General features: G+C 52.0%; 2 protein-coding genes and 2 non-coding genes across 5 annotated transcripts; 3 read left to right on the forward strand and 1 right to left on the reverse strand.

Moving 5' to 3' along the window:
- The first annotated feature begins 5,641 nt into the window (after positions 1–5,641).
- Positions 5,642–9,772, forward strand: RPL23A (ribosomal protein L23a). Its single transcript, XM_077836632.1, has 5 exons — positions 5,642–5,765; positions 6,653–6,833; positions 7,544–7,720; positions 8,325–8,394; positions 9,707–9,772. The coding sequence occupies exons 1-5, from the start codon at positions 5,741–5,743 to the stop codon at positions 9,719–9,721; spliced, it is 468 nt and encodes a 155-aa protein (XP_077692758.1). The 5' UTR covers positions 5,642–5,740; the 3' UTR covers positions 9,722–9,772.
- On the forward strand, positions 7,365–7,437 carry LOC144276734 (small nucleolar RNA Z17). Its single transcript, XR_013348312.1, has one exon. It is a non-coding gene; the product is annotated as a small nucleolar RNA Z17 (small nucleolar RNA).
- Positions 8,191–8,255, forward strand: LOC144276733 (small nucleolar RNA SNORD42). The gene has a single exon (XR_013348311.1). It is a non-coding gene; the product is annotated as a small nucleolar RNA SNORD42 (small nucleolar RNA).
- Positions 9,773–15,378: 5,606 nt separating the features above from the next.
- TLCD1 (TLC domain containing 1) lies at positions 15,379–19,710 on the reverse strand. Of its 2 annotated transcripts, XM_077836853.1 has the most exons (5): positions 19,474–19,710; positions 18,085–18,167; positions 16,897–16,979; positions 16,056–16,130; positions 15,379–15,929 (listed from the first exon to the last, which is right to left on the reverse strand). In XM_077836853.1, the coding sequence occupies exons 1-5, from the start codon at positions 19,662–19,664 to the stop codon at positions 15,735–15,737; spliced, it is 627 nt and encodes a 208-aa protein (XP_077692979.1). In that variant the 5' UTR covers positions 19,665–19,710; the 3' UTR covers positions 15,379–15,734. The 2 variants fall into 2 exon arrangements, with proteins under 2 accessions (XP_077692979.1, XP_077692978.1); XM_077836852.1 differs by having other exon boundaries at positions 15,379–16,130.

Here is a 19,710-nt window from a genome sequence, read left to right on the forward strand (position 1 = left end):
ACGCGGAGATACCCCGCCGCGCCCGGGCCGCCCCCCGGGATGTCCCCTCTCCCCGCGCCCGGGCCGCCCCCGGGATGCGCCCGGGCAGCCCCCCTCTCCCTGTCCGCCCGGGATGCCGTGGGCTGGCTCTTCCCGCCCGGTCCCCACTTGCAGATTTCTGGCTCTAGCTCGTGTTGCGGCGCGGGCGCCCCGGCCCCTCCGTACCTTCCGCATGGGGGGCTCCGGCGGGGCTGGGAGGCGGCTGGGCTCCTTCCCAGGACAGCTGCTCCTGGTTAATGACTCACAGGCTGAGGCTCCAGCGGAGCCGAGGGCGGGGGCAGGGGCAGGCAGAGACCCCCGCAGAGCATCCGGCCCCGCGTCCCGCGTCCCGGTGCGCCTGTCCCGTCTGTTCTCCGCCCGGTGTGGCCGGCGAGCCGGCCCGGTCCGGCTGTCCGCGATCTGCAGAACAGGCGGGAAGGAGCAGGGCAGGCCAGAGCTGGGGGGAGGCTAGGTCGGGGGGCGCCAGGCCAGGCCCGGCCCGGCGAGGAATCATAGAATATCAGGGTTGGAAGCGCCCTCAGGAGATCATCTAGTCCAACCCCCTGCCCAATCCCCAATTTTTGCCCCAGGTCCCTAAATGGCCCCCTCAAGGATTGAACTCATAACCCTGGGGTTAGCAGGCCAATGCTCAAACCACTGAGCTGGGCAGCCCTGGAAGGGGCGCAGCCTGCCCCACACAGTCGGCCTGGGACTCCCAGGCGGGTGGGGGGGCCGGTGGCTTGGGAAGCACAGAGCCAATGCTGCTCTCCAGGGGCAGCAGCCATCCAGGCCCGTGCTCAGGTCTCTGAGCCTGGCTATGGGACCCCCCCCAAGCCCTGTCCATCCCTGGCATCCGGCTAGCGGGCTCAGTTCGCTTTCCAGCCAGGCCCCTAAAGGAGTGTCTGGGTTTTCTGGAAGAGCCTGGTGCATTGGTGAGCTCTGGGACATCTGTGTCACCACGCTGCGCTCTTTGACAGATCTGGTCCCAGTCATGTGCACTCTCGAACACCTGGCTGGCAGTGGCATGGCTTTGAGCCCAGTGTCACCCTGGTGCTGGCTCTCCACACCCGGGGGAATTTCACCCTGGCAGAGTTAAACTGTCCTGGCAAAAAAGAGCAAAGAAAGAGCTCCGATTGCATCGTCCCCCCCGTAAACATCACGCTGCACCTAGGACATGTCCTCGCCTCTCTCCATCAGCCTCCGCGGAGCAAGCAAAATGCCTCCCGCTCTCCTTGTTTCCATGCTATTATCCTTTGTGTCTCACAGGATGCTGTTTGCACCTGCACGGATGGCTTTCAGAGTGTAAAGCCCACCATGGCCCTAGGAAAGGGCTGCTCCTCCGTGGATCCTCTTCCCTGCTAAGAAGGCAGAACAGCTCCCTGCTTTTCAGGCAGTAGCAGGAGTTGAGGGAATGCCTGCGTGGGATTGATTCTGCCAGGAAATGGGTGAGAGGATTATTCTTGGCTTTTGGTGAAAAATGCTGCATTAACAGTCCAGCAGCCTGAGGTTTGCTCTGTAGTGGTAGAAGAGGGATAAACATCAGTGTTCTGTTGGACAGTGGCCTTTGTTCATGCATAACGGGCCTATCGTGCCTCATCATTGTAATGGGAAATCGTGCCTCACCAATCTATTCAAATTCTTTGAGGGTGTGAAAAGTGTGGAGAAGGGTGAGCCAGAGGATATAGTGCACTTGGACTTTCCAAAAGCCTTTGACAAGGTTCCTCACCAAAGGCTCTTAAGTGAAGTAAGCTCTTGTGGGATAAGAGGGAAGGTCCTCTCATGGATCAGTAACTGTCTAAAAGATGGGAAACAAAGGGTAGGAATAAACTATCAGTTTTCACAGTGAAGGGAGGTAAATGGGGGAACCCCCAAGGTTCTATACTGGGACCACTGCTGTTCAACATATCCATAAATGATCTGGAAAAGGGAGTGAACAATGAGGTGGCAAAGTTTGCAGGCAATATAAAATTACTCAAGATAGTTAAGTTCAAAACTGACTGCAAAAAGTTACTAATGGACCTCACAAAACTGGGTGACTGGGCAACAAAACAGCAAATGAAATTCAGTGTTGATAAGTGTAAAGTAACGCACATTGAAAAACATCATCCCAACTATACATATACAATGCTGGGGTCTAAATTAGCTGTTATCACTCAGGAAAGAGATCTTGGAGTCAAATTGTGGATTGTTCTCTGAAAACATTTGTTCAATGTGCAGCAGTAGTCAAAAAAGTTAACAGAATATTAGGAACCATTAGGAAAGGGGTAAATGATAAGACAGAAGATATCATAATGCCACTGTATAAATCCATCCACGGTATGTCCACACCACGAATATTGTCTGCACTGCTGGTCACTCCCTCTAAAAAAAAAAAAAGATATCTTAGAATTTGAAAAGGTACAGAGAAGGGGAACAAAAATGGTTAGGGGTTTCCATATGAGGAGGGATATATTAGAATTGGAAAAATTACAGAGAAAGCATAAAAATTATTAGGGGCATGGAACAGCTTCTGTACAAGAAGAGACTTTAAAAATGGGGAATGTTCAGCTTGGAAACAGACAATGGAGGGGGATGTGGCAGAGGTCTATACATCATGACTGGTGCAGAGAAAGTGAGTAGGGAAGTGCTATTTAATATAATAATATAACACACAAGCAGGGGTCACCCAATGCAAGTAATAGACAGTTGGTTTAGCACAAACAAAAGGAAGTACTTCTTCACACAATGCACTATCAACCTGTTAAGCTTGTTGCCAGGTGATATTGTGAAGGCCAAAAGTATAACAGGGTTCAAAGAAAAATTAGATAAGTTCATGGAGGATGGTCCATCAATGGCTGTTAGCCAAGATGGTCAGGGGTACAACCCCATGCTCTAGGTGTCCCTAAACCTTGCCTGCTAGAAGTGCTGGATCATAGGATCATAGAAGATTAGGGTTGGAAGAGACCTCAGGAGGTCATCTAGTCCAACCCCCTGCTCAAAGCAGGACCAACCCCAACTAAATCATCCCAGCCAGGGCTTTGTCAAGTTGGGCCTTAAAAACCTCTAAGGAAGGAGATTTCACCACCTCCCGAGGTAACCCATTCCGGTGCTTCACCACCCTCCTAGTGAAATAGTGTTTCCTAATATCCAACCTAGACCTCCCCCACTGCAACTTGACAACCTCCCCCATTACTCCTTGTCCTGTCATCTGCCACCACTGAGAACAGCTGAGCTCCATCCTCTTTGGAACCCCCCTTCAGGTAGTTGAAGGCTTCTATCAAATCCCCCCTCACTTTTCTCTTCTGCAGACTAAATAAACCCAGTTCCCTCAGCCTCTCCTCCTTTACTGAGTGATTCATCCCTTGGATGACAGGGGATGAATCACTCAATAAATTGCCATGTTCTGTTCACTCTCTCTGAAGCAATGTTAGCTTGTGTCTTGTTATATTTAAAAAAATATTTATATTAACACTTCTCATTATTATTAGAGGTACTGAATTTCAATATGTGATTAGAACTGTCACTACCCCATGTACCATTCATTTGTAATGTGTTTTGGGACTCCTGGATGGAAGGTTTTTAATAAGATCAAAAATATTAAACTATTACTTAGGGCTGTCAAGCGATTAAAAAAATTAATCATCATTAATCTTGCTGTTAAACAATAATAGAATACCATTTATTTAAATATTTTTGGATGTTTTCTACATTTTCAAATGTATTGATTTCAATTGCAACACAGAATACAAACTGTATAGTGCTCACTTTATATTTATTTTTATTACAAATATTTGAACTGTAAAAACCAAAAGAAATAGTATTTTTCAATTCACCTCATACAAGTACTGTGCAATCTCTTTATCATGAAAGTTGAACTTACAAATGTAGAATTATGTACAAAAAATAACTGCATTCAAATATAAAACAATGTAAAACTTTAGCGCCTACAAGTCAACTCAGTCCTACTTCTTGTTCAGCCAATCACTAAAGACAAGTTGGATTACAATTTGAAGGAGATACTGCTACCCACTTCTTGTTTACAATGTCACCTGAAAGTGAGAACAGGCATTCGCATGGCATTGTCGTGGCTGGCGTTGCAAGATATTTACGTGTCAGATGTGGTAAAGATTCATATGTCTCTTCATGCTTCAACCACCATTCCAGGGGACATGCATCCATGCCGATGACAGGTTCTGCTTGATAACCATCCAAAGCAATGTAGACTGACACATGCTCTTTTTCATGATCTGAGTCAGATGCCACCAGCGGAAGGCTGATTTTCTCTTTTTTGGTGGTTTGGGTTATGTAGTTTCCGCATCAGAGTGTTGCTCTTTTAAGACTTCTGAAAGCAAGCTCCACACCTCATCCCTCCCAGATTTTGGAAGGCACTTCAGATTCTTAAACCTTGGGTTGAGTGCTGTAGCTATTTTTAGAACTCTCACATTGGTACCTTCTTTGCGTTTTGTGAAATCTGCAGTGAAAGTGTTCTTAAAATGAACAACGTGCTGGGTCATCATCTGAGACGGCTATAACATGATATATATGGCAGAATGCGGGTAAAACAGAACAGGAGACATACAATTCTCCCCCAAGGAGTTCAGTCACAAATTTAATTAATGGATTATTTTTTTAACGAGCATCATCAGCATGGAAGCATGTCCTCTGGAATGGTGGCCAAAGTATGAAGGAGCATACGAATGTTTAGCATATCTGGCATGTAAATACTTTGCAATGCTGCCTATAAAAGTGCCATGCGAACGCCTGTTCTCACTTTCAGGTGACATTGTAAATAAGAAGCAGGCAGCATTAGCTCCTGTAAATGTAAGCAAACTTGTTTGTCTTAGCGATTGGCTGAACAAGAAGTAGGACTGAGTGGACTTGTAGGCACAAAAGTTGTTTTGTTTTGGAGTGCAGTTATGTAATAAAAAAACCCTACATTTGCAAGTTACACTACAGTACTAGTATGAGGGGGTTCTAGCCCATGAAAGCTTCTGCCCTCATAAATTTGTTAGTCTCTAAGATGCCACAAGTACTCCTCATTCTTTTTGCTGATACAGACTAACACGGCTGCTACTCTGAAAACTATTTCTTTTGTTTATCATTTTTACAGTGCAAATATTTGTAATAAAAATAATATAAAGGGATCACTGTAGACTTTGTATTCTGTGTTGCAGTAGAAATCAATATATTTGAAAATGTAGAAAACATCCAAAATACTTAATAAATTTCAATTGGTATTCTATTGTTTAACAGTGTGATTCATTGCGATTAATTTCTTTGAGCGAGATTAATTGTTTGGAGTTAATCGCATGAGTTAGTTGTGATTAGTTGACAGCCCTACTACTAATTAATAAAATTAATACAAAATTACAAACTCTGAGGTATCAGAGTAACAGCCGTGTCAGTCTGTATTCGCAAAAAGAAAAGGAGTACTTGTGGCACCTTAGAGACTAACCAATTTATTTGAGCATGAGCTTTCGTGAGCTACAGCTCACTTCATCAGAGGTAATAATTACTCTGAGGTAATAAAAAACTACAACTCCCAATATGCACCACCCACAGGTACTTTTCTGCGCATGCTCTCGTGCCTACGCGGCTTCCGTCCGGCTGTCTGGAACGAGAACTACCACTCCCGGCATGCCGTGCGCGATCTCGCGTTGCTTGTGCCTGCTCTCGTGAGAGCTGGCGCTATAAGCCCGTGTGAGGCGGCCTCGCAGGCCCCTTTCGCTTCCCTTCTCCCAAGATGGCGCCGAAGGCGAAGAAGGAGGGTGCGTGTGAGGGGAGCCCGCGATCGCCGCGCTGGGGGGCGCGGGGAGGAGGCCGGCCGAGTGGGAGGGGGGCGGGGGCGCGAGGGCTGCAGGCGGGGCCCGCTCCCCGTTGCGGGGCCTGCGCCCCACGTGCGGCGGGCCGGGGACCCGCGGGGCCGGGCGCAGGGCGGGGAGCCCCCGGCTAGGCCTGGTAGCGGGGTAGGCCAGCTGCGGCCCCCCGGGGGGTCCCTTGGCGGCCTGGCCGGTCCCGGGCCGCGCTCTGGCGGGGTGCGGCGTGGGCCGAGGCCCGGGGGCGGGGGTGAGGGCGGCCCGGGCACCCCACGTGGCGAGGCTGAGCGGCCCCTGGCAGAGCCCACGCGCGCTCCCCGCCGGACGGGGCCGGTACCGGGGCCCGGGGCCGGTACCGGGGCGCGGGGCGGGGCGGGTGGCGTGAGGGAGCCGTTCAGATCTGAGGTGCGAATGAGGCACTTTTAAAAACTCCGGTGAAGTTAAATCCAGCATGGGGGGGTCCCCCCACCCCTCCGTCTTGTCATTCCCAGGGTGGCCTTTTCGCCTCTCTTTCCAGCTCTTCAGTTAGCGAACACTCTCCCTTCAGACCGTGTGACGGCTTTGGCGTGGCTAGCTGGCCATGCGGTTTAGTAAAAGCAGTTTTGATCGCTCAGTGAATCAGAGCTCCTGGATCGAGCGGGGTTTCATTTCCACTCTTAGGCGCTCGAAAGCGTTCTGAGGCAAGTGTTCCCAGCTCTGAGGGTGCAGCCTCGTAGGCTGCCAATGTGCAGAATGTATCTTCAGGACCTGTGGGGTATGGAGGGAGTGTGGAGTCCCTTGTTGTGGAGGCCAACAGACCTGCTGCTGCCAGCCTCTTCTAACCAGTCTTTTCTTTGTAGCTGTCCCCGCTAAGACAGAGGCAAAATCCAAGGCTCTGAAAGCTAAAAAGGCTGTCTTGAAAGGAGTCCACAGTCACAAGAAGAAGAAAATCAGGACATCTCCCACCTTCAGAAGGCCCAAAACTTTACGATTACGGAGACAGCCCAAATATCCTAGGAAGAGTGCTCCTCGGAGGAACAAGTATGTGTGTGTGGTCCATTTCCTTTAAAATCTGTTTCCGTATATCCAGTCAAAGGTCTGGACACCTTCCCCCATCTCCATCAGACTTGAGTTTCTTGATCTAAAGCCAGCTTGCTTTTAGTCATAATCTTAACAAGTTTTTCTTTTAAAAATACTTACATTTAACAAGTGAACATTTATACTGGAGAATCAGAAGTAAAATACAAGCTAGTAGTTTAGGTCAAGTCTACACTACAAAAGGTTGATTTGTTGCATAACCAGCAACCCCTCCTATTGCAGATGCTGTTTATAGTGGGGAAAAAAGTGAGTTAAGCTATGCTGACGAAAGCACTTTTTTAACTGGTATAATTGCATCTACGCTAGGGCTTTTGCTGGTGTAAAGATGTTGCAGAAAATTACGTCTTGAAGCAACATTTCAAACAGATTTCGAGTGTAGATCTGGCCTCAGTGAATGGAAGACTGTTCTGGAAACTGAAATAACAATGTCTTGGCAGCTTTCTTAGTTACTTAGCTTTTGTAATGGATGTTTGGGGTGCAAATGATGATTCCATGCGACCAAAGCCTGAGAGTTTGTGATTACAGTCTTACTAGTGACTGATGTACCCTGAAGGTTCTTAGAGCTATAGTGACAATCTGCTGTGTGAAGGCGCTTTCTCTAGCATACCTCACTGCTTCCAGTCTTATGTAACTCAAATGCTTCTCACACTCAGGCTTGACCACTATGCCATTATCAAGTTCCCTCTGACCACAGAGTCCGCCATGAAGAAGATAGAGGATAACAACACCTTGGTCTTCATTGTAGATGTCAAGGCCAACAAACATCAGATCAAACAGGCTGTCAAGAAGCTGTATGATATTGATGTGGCCAAGGTGAACACATTGATCCGGTAAGTAACACTGGGTTAAGTGGGAGGGAAATGGAGCACTTGTAGGTGTAAGTGTTTCAAAGTGCCCTGGATGGTGTTTAAGCAGATAATTGATTAAAAAGCTTAAGAGAAAATGTACCTGGCTTGAATGAAACTAGCAGGTATGTGGAATTGGAACCCAGAAGACTAGCTGTGTGTGGCAGGGGGAAAGATTCTAATGATACAGTTTTCTGATTGATTCATATGCTTCCTCAATGCTGTATAGAAAGACATTTATAGCTGAGTTTCTTGGTTGGTAGGTTACAATATGTGTGTGAGTTGCAGAGTTCAAGATCTGTCATGATTTTGTTGTACAATCTTGGCTTTGAATCTGAGCATGTCATGGTGGAATGTAAATTGTAATCACTGGCTTAAAGGAGTAACCTGCAGTACTGAAGTACCAGCCAGTTGATCTGAGCAGCTCTTTTGGGAGCAGCAAAGGGGATTTCTTTGTGCAAATGATGGAAAACTACTTCAACTGAATACGGTGATGTTCTCAAAGGAACCACTGATGCACAATGTGATACTACGCAACTGGAAAATAAATAGGGAGTTGTGGGTACTAATACCTTGTGCTTCATTGTAGGCCCGATGGTGAGAAGAAGGCTTATGTTCGTCTTGCTCCAGACTATGATGCGTTGGATGTAGCCAACAAGGTGAGAATGGAGACTCTTGAATTTTCTCACTTTCATCTGCCCTCTCTACTCTGCCCCAGCCGGACCCTGTTTTGACAAACAGCTGAGATCAGGGCTGTTATTCTGGGAAGGGTGCTGTGCTGAAGTAGGGCAGTAATTCCTGCAAGAAATGAAAGCCCTGCACTCCATGTGAAATTGAATTTCTCACAAATTCTTAGTAGCCAAGTGTCACTGGGCTAGAGTTTTTAGACTTATGAAATGTCCTAAAGGCTTTTTACTAAAGTGGCTATTGACCTTGACCTCATATAAGACATGAAGGGGAAGAGGTGGTATAATTAATCAGTTAATGTTATCATTGGCTTACATCAGAAATGCACTCCTGCAGGGACTCTGGGATATTGATCAGAAACTAAGAACAAATGGCTCTGAAGCAATTCATAAGCTTTACAAGCTCAGCGCCATCTCTTAGCTGAGGTGTCAGACCTTGTTGACCACTTCTGATTATTAAACATTCAGTGGCACTCTTAGGAATGGAGGTGTTGGTCATGGTCACAGCCCAACATTCTGCCACCCTAAATTAACCCACCACTTCCAGCTTGAAGAGTAATTCCTCACTTAATTCCTTAATGCCGCAGAGAGGTTTCTGGCAAAGAATGTCTGTTTGTTCCTTTCCTTCAAGGAGAGGGGCTGTATTGCAGCAGGGGTCAGTGATCATATGTAGATGGTCTCAGAAGTACCTTGGGATGAAACATGCTCTATACATCTTGCTTACAGTCTCTTAACAGGGGGGAATAAATCTCTTTGAGCTAGTCTAAAAGAGTTTCTCTGACCCAACTTAAGCTGTCCAATAACTTGCCAGCTGTTGTGTAGAACATGCCAAAACATCACAAGTTATACAGATACTTCAGGCACTTGCTAGAACAGGGTAGAAATTTTGTTTCTGGGCTGGGGGAAGAGCAGTTAGTTCTACAGCGGAATAGGAGCATGGTGCCTCAAACCAGCCTCGGGGCCTGCTACAATAGTCTTAGGATGGTCAGAAGTGGATGTAACAGGCATTTTAATAGGACTGGTGCACATCTTATTGTGCCAGGCTGTTCTGTGGTAAATACTCATCTACTCATTTTTGTTGTAGATAAGATTAAGTGCTGCAGGAATATTGTGTTTGCTTTGTTGAGCTAGGGCAGACCGGAAGCCTGGGGGAGCAGAGAGGATGTTTGCATAGGACTAGAGCTTTCTGGGGGAGATGGATCTGTTGCCACTGTTCTACATCTTGGAATCTCCATCTTCATGTGGTCAGGGTGCAGGCTATAACATTCCTTTTGTTTCCTTTCAGATTGGAATAATCTAAAGTGCATCCACCAAGAGCTGGGCAGATGAGATAATAAACTTTGTAAAACCACTTGTTGGGCTCTTGTGTTTTGTAACTGAGTAATCTCTTGGAGCCGAGGAACCTGGGGGACTTTCGGGGCACTTAGCACAATTTCAGTGGCTTGAGGCATATGTACATACTGCATGGAGGCAATAGCTGAGTGTCATGCAAGATTACTGAAGTGGAAGAATTAAATTCCCCCGAAATGCCATTCCAGAGGTGAGACTGAAATGCTGTCCTAAACACCTGCCTTTAGGCTGCAGCATGGCAGACTTCCCGGAGCTCTAGTCTACAGGAATTTGGTGGTGTTGAAGCACAGGAAGAGGTATATTCACAGTGAAAACTCCACCTCAGCTCATTATTCTCATTGCAGGAGACTTAAATGACAAGTATGTTCAATGCGCTGCTCTTGTCTTACCCTGGCTACTCGTCCAACACTTTTATGCTGCTTTAATTACATGGAGTTTAAACACCAATGGTTTCTGTTCATCAATGCTGCTGTTCTCAGTTTAAGCCTGGGGTAGTCAGACCCTATCAAAGTGCTCTGTGCAGAGCCTTTCACAGAGAATAAAAAGTTTTGTGTATCATGGCTTCATCCTTTGGTTTCATTTTTTTGCCAGCTGTTGCCATTGTACAGTCACTTCACTGATTTCAAATGAGACCTTTAGAGATGTTCTCATGTTCAGTTCATCTGGTTGATCACAAGTGCCTTCACCCTGTCTAGCTTAGCTAGATAATGGCTTCTCATCTGTCAAATGCATGTGTATTTTAGTGGTAAAAAGTCAATTGAAGGATGTTCCTGGGAGATTCCAGCTGCTCATGTCCTGTGGGGATTGGAGCCATGAGGGGAACCAAGTTTCTACATTCAGTACTTAAAGAGGAACTGCTACCAATTGGCGTTACTGCACAGGGGCTATTGCATACAAACTAGAGCCAAGGCTTGTCCTCTGACAGTGGCTGAAGGACAGAGACTTGTAAATACAGGGCAAACAGATGGTCTACCAGCTGTTTGTGTGGCCATCACTATATTATGTGAGCATCTAACAATCTAACCCTGTTTATCTCATCACATGCCTATAAGAGTTGTAACTTAACCCCACCTTTGAGCCAGGTGCCTGAGGACCAGAGCTCAGAGACTTGTGGGTCCCAGATGTGATGCTTTTATCTTAAGGCCACCCTCCCTTCTTCATTCCTACTCCCAGCCTGAGTTGGCTCTTTCCAACTACTCGGTGATAGATTCATGAACACTTTAGTACTGAGTGCTACAATGCCCCTTTGATTACCAGCCCTTTAAAAATAAGGTTCCTTGGTTTTGTCTGGCATGAAGTGCATTATCCCTGCTGCAATACAGGGCTTAGCTCCCCTGAAATGCACTTTGTTTGTGTGCTAGCATTGAAGGCCTTAATTAGGTTCAAGGTGCTAATCGGGGCAGCCTTAAAACTAGCTGCTGTTGCTACCTGGAAATGAGGGATTGCCATCAACAAAAATCTTTAGTTGAAACCAGCTCTTCAAAGTGCTTGAAGAATAGGTAAGAATGTGGAGTACTTAACCTGTGGTAGGCAGGACGTGGATGCAAAGAACAGAGATGACTCTAGAAATATTCTTACCTAACAAGCCCCCCAGTTGTGAAGGGCTTGGCCAAACCAATGTGAGTAATTATATTCTGCCTTGTGAAGTCCCCTCTGCAGCTGAATGCTGCTCTTCACTTCCTGCCCGGGAGGGCTGGGGAGGGGGAGGTTTGCATTCCTCTGTGGAGTCTCCTGCACTTCAGCTAGGCAATGGTGTGTGTGTGCATGCTGACGCAAAAGGTGCTGGGTGGATAGAAGTGCTCGAAGGACCTTTGGGCAATGTTAGGGGGTTTTTTTGGGCCAAGGGCCTTATGTGGTGTGAAACCTATTTTGATCTGTCACTTAAGGCTCAGGCAGATTTGCCACTTTAGGGGAGGTTTCATGCACGGGGATGGCTGTGAGCCTCAGGCAGTAGAACTGGATTTTCAGGGTAATTCACCCCAATGTGCCTCTGGCTGAGGCACAGCAAATGGCATCCTTTGACTTCAGTTGTCCCCAAAGGGAAGCGTGGGTGTGTGGTGTTGGTTATATGGAAACGGGGGGTGCAGTGGAAACCATCTGTTTGGCGTTGGTTCTTACTGCAAGCCAGGGGGTGCAGTGGCCCCCCTAGTTCCAGCACCACCGTATGGAAATGGTTAATCCCTTTTTAGGCAGGAATGATTTGACATTTCTAGGGGAGAACACAGTTCTACGCAAGACATGTGCTGCTGTGAGAAAGACAGAACATTCCCCTCTACAGAGGACTGACTGGACCTATGGGGGAAAGTTCTGCACAATGGAGAAGCTTCAAAACCAGCTGTAGATGCATGCCTCTGCACTGACCCACCTTGGCTGCCTCCATGCTGTGTCTGGGAAGCCCTCTGCGTACACCAGCGGGGGGAAAGGACTTAGCTTTTGGGGTAAGGAGTGAACATAGCACAGCTCTGGTGGGTACGGTGAGATGAGGGAGGCAGGTGCCAGACTCCAGGGAGAGCGTTCCAGGTGGGCCGGACAGGAAGCTAAGGCAGAGGAGTGTTAGCTGGGCATGGGGAAGGAGAGCTTGGATCATAAGCTTCTTGGTTGTAGATTTTCTTCTGGTCATGACGGCTCCCCAAGGCTGTAGGTGCTTTGAGAATCCAGCCCAATGCACAGGGAGCCCTGTGGCTAGCCTTGCCGACTCACCTGTACTGAGTTCCTAGAGCTGGAGCACCAGGTCTGCTCTCCAAGAGTGGCCAAGCCAAGTGGCCCTGCTGGCCAGCCAGAGTCCGCTTCATGCCGCAAGTCTCATTCTCCGCCAGGAGGGCTGGTGTGAATACTCTGGTTTTAAGGAGGCTGGGCCAAAAGGCATGTGACTCGCTCTGTGTTTTCCTTTAGGGCTGAGTGCTGCTAGACTGTTGTGGGCCGGTCGCGGTGGATGGGATGAGAGCTGCTGGCCCTTCTGCTCACCTCAGGCAGGCACTTCCATTATGACTGGGTTTTTAACTCTTCAGTCTCATGGAAGAGGTTAATGATTGCTGCTGCTAACACCCCGGGGCTGGGCCTGCTGGGCAAGGCGGCTGCTGTATTGCACTAGCCCAGGTGAGTGCAGACTGTATAGGAAGAACCAGGAGCCACTGAGCAAACACTGGCTCAGGCTCTTGAGGCAGAGACTGGTGGGGAGCCATCTCTTAGCTATGGAGTTTGAGAACCCTGCCTCTGTGCACACAGCACAGTGATGGCGACAAGGGCGAGATTCGATATGACCTCTCATTCATTATACCCAGTCCAATGGGCAGAGAAGGGCATGTGACCAAAAAGTTTCCTGCTATTGACTTCCAAGCTGTGTGTTTGACTGCTGGCCAGCACAGGGAGGAGAGCGAGGGGTGGTGCTGTGGGGAGAAGTGCAGAACAGGAGAGCCAGACTGGCTTCCTCCATCTTCACCTTTTCCACAAGCCACGGCAGCTGAGCTGCACCAGCCTCTCCTGTCTCCCAGGAAGAAGCTTGAAACAGTCAGCCGGGGCCTTCATTTGAGCAAAGTTTCTGTAACCTAAGGAGGACTCTCCCGAAGGAGAAGCAGGTATGTAGGCGGGGCCATGCCTTTTCCGACAGCAGCATAGGAACTGCCATGCCTTTGGGGCAGAGGGGAGGCAGCTGCCCTTTCATGGAATCATCCAGAGCCTAGTGCCCCATTCAGCCCATGGGCCAGGGCCACTCTGGCAGAGCAGCAAGCTCCCTGCAGCTTGATTGCTGACCGCCCTGGTTAACCTTAGCCTTGAGTGCAGAGGTCATGGAGGATAATGGAGACCCTCTAGCTAAAGGCCCAGGGAGCTGATGGGAGAATCCAAGCTTCATTTCCAGCAGGGCTGCTTGCCTTGGGGCTGCCCTTGGGACCCCCTCCGTCCCTGTTTGCACAGCAACACGCTGAGCCACCAGGCCAAAGCTTTATTCTGGGAGCCAAGACTCTTTCTGCACGTGCCAGCACCAGTTTGCCTCCCAAATACTGCACAGGAACTCCCAGAGCGATGGCCTTTCACACAAGCTGCACGTCCAAGGCCATTCACTCAGCTAGCATTGGTACTGGACGGACCCCAGCAGCCTGTCTGCAAGCAGCCCTGGCTCTCTCCAGCCAAGTTCTTACCCCCTGCCCACCAGCATGACACCTGACCACTATACACAGCTCCTACCCTGCCCTGTGTTAAGGCTGCTGCAGCAGCAGCCAGCTGCAAAGCAAGGACACAGCAGCATACCTGTGTCCATCCAGGACAGGTGCAAGACGAGGGAATGTACCCAACTGTGCACGAGGCCTCTGGATAAAGGCAGGTCCCAGGCTCACCACTCCTGGATTAGACCATTGGAAAGGGGGCAGCTGCACACACCCCACCCCGACCCAAGAACACTAAGGGGGTCACTGGATTATTTTTAGGGAAGCCGTGGAGCCCAGCCTAGGGCACCTGCCTCATTGCTTTGGCTGTAGTCACAATAGCATGAATGGAGCTGCCAGGCCAGTCTCTCAGCTCTGCAGCTTGGTACATGGCTGCTCCGGTTGCTGGGCTAGCCTTTGTTCTGACTGGGTTCTCCACAGGAAGAGCCAGTCACCCCTGCTTCATACCAAACCAGGAATTAAGGCTTTTGAAGAGACCATCACCTAGGACCAGTGAGAGCTCTGTGCCCTGCCGGGTCCCCTCTTCAGCAGAGTTCTTGCATTCCAAAGCCTTGATCCTCCCTGTCTGGCCTGTTCCTAGATTGCCCCAACACCAGCTCTGGCCAAAGCAGCAACTGGGTGACATTAAAGACTATGTTTTACCCCTCTCCTCTGCCCCTTTGCTCCTGTCAGTCCACATCTTCCCTTTCTCTGCCACCTTCATTGGCAAATGCTCTGCCCACTCTTCTAACCGCCTCCACCCCTGGAATCCTGCTGACTTCCTCCCTTCTGGCTTCACCTGGAGCTCGGCCCCCTCCCCTGGCTCACTGATCATCTCTCCTACCCCAGCCCCCACTGTCCCTTCTCAAGCCCTCGGCCCCTCCTGCTCTGCCCAGAATCCTGACAAATCTTTTCCAGCAAAATTCACCACCTAGCAGCCATTTCCCTCACCTGCCCCTTGACCACCTTACTCCTCCCCTCTTCCACTTAAACATTCCCTCCATTTTCTGGCTCCTTTCCCTCAGCCTACAAGTGGATACTTATCTCCTCCATCCAGAAAAGCTCCCCCCCACCCATCCCCATCCCACCTGCCTCTGCAGCCATTGGCCAGCTCCCTCCCTCCTGCCCCATCTGCAGCCACAGGGTATGTGACACTGAGCTGCAGGTGTAATCTCTGGTGTGGGTAGACTGATCCAGCTAGCATGCTACAAGTAGCAGTGTAGCTGTGGGTGCCAAGCAGCGGGATGGGCTAGCAGCCCTGAGTACAATCCCAGCTGAAACCCTGCCTATGTACATGGGCTGGCTAGCACCCACCATTGCACTGTTTTCAGTGCCGGACCTGCCATTGGCTGTCTCTGCCTCGAAGACGCCTCCCCATCAGCCTCTGTAAGAAGCTGCTTCCTTCCCCAGGTCACTGCATGCTCTGCCCCGGGAAAGGACGGCCCAGATGTGCTGCAGAAGCTTGGAAACAGACACGTATTTAATGCATGTAACATCCCATCACAACATGGAAGATAAACCCTTTTTCCCAACCAGCTCCATCCTTCCCCTCCTGATTTGCCTGCTGTGACCCCTGCCCCATTGGCATTGACCTGACCCTGGGAGCAGCATGAGGGGGGAGAGGGGGTTGGGTTTTTGCAGGGGGCAGGTCAGGCCATCCTGTGACAAAGCACAGGCTTTGTTAAGTGACTGCAGAGCCCTTTGCTGGTGGAGCTCAGCTGTAAGGCACGTGTGGTGCAGAGCTGAGGAGGTGCAAAGTGCCCCATGTCCAAGCCCTCCACTGCAGGGGGGGTTTGCAGAACCCCACAGACGATCCCCCTTCACTCAGTCCACTAAGAACTTCTCCCCGTCCGCATCCTTCCCGGCGCGCCGCCTGCAGGAGTCTGGGAAGAAGTCGGAGCGCAGCAGACGGGAGAAGTACGTCAGGATCATGGCATCCAGCAGGAAGAGGTTGACTATCAGGAAGGCTCCCTGACCCCGCACCTCCACGTAGCACACAAAGTACCAGGTCAGGTAGGTCTGAGGCACCAGGCGGAAGAGGAAATACATCACCAGGTTGACATACTTGTTGACCCTGTAGAGGGTGGGAGCTGGCATGTTGCTCAGCTTCAGCAGCATGCGGACGGTCAGGAAGATGTTGCTCACCTCCACGAAGAGTGACAGCATCCCTGCTGCCACGAAGCGGTCCAGGAAGATCCCGGAGAAGAAGGCTGAAATCGCCTGGCAGGGGGGACCCAGACACAGGAGTGAGGCCAGCTTTTTTCCCCTCCGTCCTCCTGCCAAGCCCAGGCATGGAGCTGAGTGCCGGATACCAGGCCCGCTCCAGAGGAAGGAGATTAGAGGGCAGGCAGTAAGGGGGGGGGGAGCCCCTCCAGCTCAGCCTGCAGGGCCCTGGGTAGTGGGGAGCCATCTCTCAGGAGTGAGCAGATTGGTTCAGCTTCCCGGGGTTCTGGCCACAGTTGTGTGGCCACCCCACTCTCACAAGGTTAGTCTAAACCAGCCGGTGTCCCAGCCGGGATGTACTAACCAATCTTTCTGTGCACGGGAGGTGGGCAGGTCCCTTGGGCTCTTTTCTCCACCTCCTGCTTTACTCCCCAGGGAATCACCCATGACCTGGCTGACTGTCCCATTTGGCAGGTGCTGGCTTCTGCATGCCCACCCTGCTGAGGAAAGCTGCAGGTTAGACTCGGGCAGGGAGCCGTTCCGAAGCTGACCTCACAAAGCCTGTGTAGCTCCATGCACCTGAACTTCAGCCCTGGGCCATGATCTGCTCAGCTAACAGTCAACAAGGCCAGCACAGGTCAGACATCCCCAACCTCAGGGACTCCCAGCCCTAGCCTCCTGTGGGGCACCCGTCCTGCCTCCCCAGGGTCACTGGTCAGTTTCACTCAGCTGTGGGTGTATCTGGAAAGAGGAGAGTCAACTCAGCTGGTCTTGCTCAGTGCGGTATGTGCCAGCCGGGCTCACTGCATGGGCCTGTACTTGCCATGGCATGGTGAACCAGGTACTCCCAGGATGCTCGGGACTGGTGGCTCACAATGATGTCGAGAGTGTCGTGGATGAAGTAGCCTATGGAAGGGAGGCAGAGAGCACAATCTGTCAGTCCTGGTGTGGGGGAAGTTACAATCACCCCCTGTGCGTCTATAACAGAGCCTCCATCAAGAGCTTTCAGGTGTCACCCAGTGCCAAGGCTAGCGAGATGGGGCTGCATTAAACCATGCCCCCCCCGCCGCCTTTGGTAATGAACGTTGGGAGGAACAGCTGGTGTCCTGATGGACACTCTCAGGAAGGCAGATTCATGCCCCTCCAACTGCATGCGTGATCACCAAGACTAGTTTGCACACAGCAGCAGCAAGCAGAGTGGAAAGGAAACAAGAGTGAGCCTGTCAGTGAGGTTGGGCACACGGGGAAAACGGTCTGGAACAGGACGCTGGGAGCAGGAGTAGCTCCGTCTGGAATGGCTCAATGACCGTGCCGCACAGTAGGCGCTGCAGCCTCGTGTCATGGAGCAGGGAGGCGAGCGCCCCGTGCACAGGGCTCGCTGTGGCTGGACACCACCAAGGTACTGAAAAGCTCCAGGCAGCACAGCGAAGAGCAAGCGACGCGACCGGGAACTGGAGAAACGGCTGCTGAGCCGAGCCACAGATTCAGATCTGTGGGGGAACAGGCTAGGCAGCCCTGTGGCTCTGAAGACACCAACGCTTAAGGAGGGGCACTGTTGTGGGCAGGACCAGGGCGTGTTACAGGAACAACAGGATGGAATTAAAGCACAGGTGAGCTGAAGGCTGAACACCATGAAAGGTTTTGAGCACTGAGGGGAGGGGCTGGCAGTGACAGGTCTGGGGGAGGGTCCTCTCCACCCACTGCAGCCTTGAGCCCCTGCACTGCGCTTACTAGGCTGCTGCACAGCCACCCGGCTTCAAGAGAACTTCAGTGAGAGGTACTGGGCGGTAACATACTCTCCCCCGGGACACAGGAGACGACCCAGCACTTGGGACGTTCCAGAGTGGGCTGCACAAAGCCCTGGAGGGGATGCTGCTGAATCAATCCTGCCTGGAGCTGGCTGGGGCAGCAATTTGGGGAAGGCTCTTCCAGCTCCAATTTCAGCACCTCTAGCAGAAATGCAGCACACCAGACCCCTGCATTGGGGGGGGGGAAGGGGCAGAAACCCTACCTGCAGAGAAGCAGAGAAGCAGGTATCCTGAAGTGGACGAGGTGTTTTCAATGTCCACCAGCATCTCAGGAACCTGCCACACGCTGGGGAGGGGAGAGACATGCAGAGGGGTGTGTGGTTTCGTATAGTCTGATCACAGCAGCGCTCCTCACCTCCCAAGTATCATGGTGCGGAGGGGCCTGGGCACAGTTCCTCTTCCCGAGTTACCGCTTCTCACCCAGAGTAACTCCCCCAGTAGCAGAAGCAAAGAGAAACAGCTGGCCCCTCAGTCAGCCATTCAGCTCCTTCCAGGGCTGCGTGTCCCAGGCCCCATTACCTTCCCAGAGCCCAGGAACAGGCCTAGGTTGTGATCAGTAATTGCCCGATTTAGAACATGTCCACAACACTGGGTACAGTAAGAGTCAGCTGGGGCCTTTGTTCTTTCTCCTTTGCTTGGTGGCTCATTGCTCATGCTGCAGGGAATCAGTGAATGCTCCAAGCCCTGCTTGGAAGGACCTGGAGTCCCTGGGACCAGGCTTTGAGACTTGGCACATGATCAGCTCAGCCCTTCCTCCCTCTGCTAGGTGGATACACTCGGTGGAGGTCTCCCTAGCAACAGAGCGCCCCTTGCCATGTGTGCACATCAGGGGCCTCAGGGACGCCCTGCAGACCAGGAATGTCCCCTGCTCTCCTGGCCCCCTCCGCGGTTTGGTGCAGGGTGCTATGCCCTGCTTGCCCTCTGCTCTCCTCTGGGGCAGGGAGGAGGCGGCTCTGATAGGCCACCGCAGGGAGGGGGTGCTCGGCACCGAACGGACCCCCATGTCCTATATACAGTGTGCAGCACAATCGGGCCTCAGGCCTTGGGGGGCACCTCAGCCTAACCCCGACACAGCAGCAGCCCCAGGGCGTGGGCTCCTGGTACCCAGCCCGGCTCTCCAGAGGCTCCGGGACCACTAGGTGCGGGGAGGAGTCAGGGGCCGGGTGCACGTGCTGCAGGCTCAGCGCTGATCCGCACCCGCCTGCCAGGCTCCCCGGGCCGGCAGGGCTCTGTGCAAACACGTCTAGTGGGGAGCAAAGGGGAGGCCTTGGCGGGCGGGGGAGGCCAGGCTGAGCTGCCCGGGGCTCCGCGCGCCGGGGGGGGGGGGGGGGAAGGGGAGGGCTCCGCGCGCCGGGGGGGGGGGGGGGGGGAAGGGAAGGGCTCCGCGCGCCGGGGGGGGGGGGGAAGGGGAGGGCTCCGCGCGCCGGGGGGGGGGGGGGAAGGGGAGGGCTCCGCGCGCCGGGGGGGGGGGGAAGGGGAGGGCTCCGCGCGCCGGGGGGGGGGGGGAAGGGGAGGGCTCCGCGCGCCGGGGGGGCCCCCCACGCCCGGGGCTCGGGGAAGGCGAGGGCCCCCCGCGCCCGGGGCTCACTCACCACAGCACGGCCCAGAGCCCCGTCACCACCGAGTGCACGAAGGAGACGAGCAGGTTCCGCCAGCGCCAGGCGCGGGTCGGGTCCCGGCGCACGTGGGCGGGCAGGGGCAGGCGGCGCAGCCCCCGCTGCAGCGCCTTGAAGAGCAGCGTGGAGCCCAGCACCAGCCCGGCCGCGCGCAGCCAGGGCCCCATGCCGCCGCCTGGCTCCGCCGCCGGCCCCGCACGCTCCGCCCCGGCC

The sequence above is a fragment of the Eretmochelys imbricata genome, chromosome 17 (assembly GCF_965152235.1).
Source record: "Eretmochelys imbricata isolate rEreImb1 chromosome 17, rEreImb1.hap1, whole genome shotgun sequence".
In the NCBI taxonomy this organism is placed as follows: domain Eukaryota; kingdom Metazoa; phylum Chordata; order Testudines; family Cheloniidae; genus Eretmochelys; species Eretmochelys imbricata.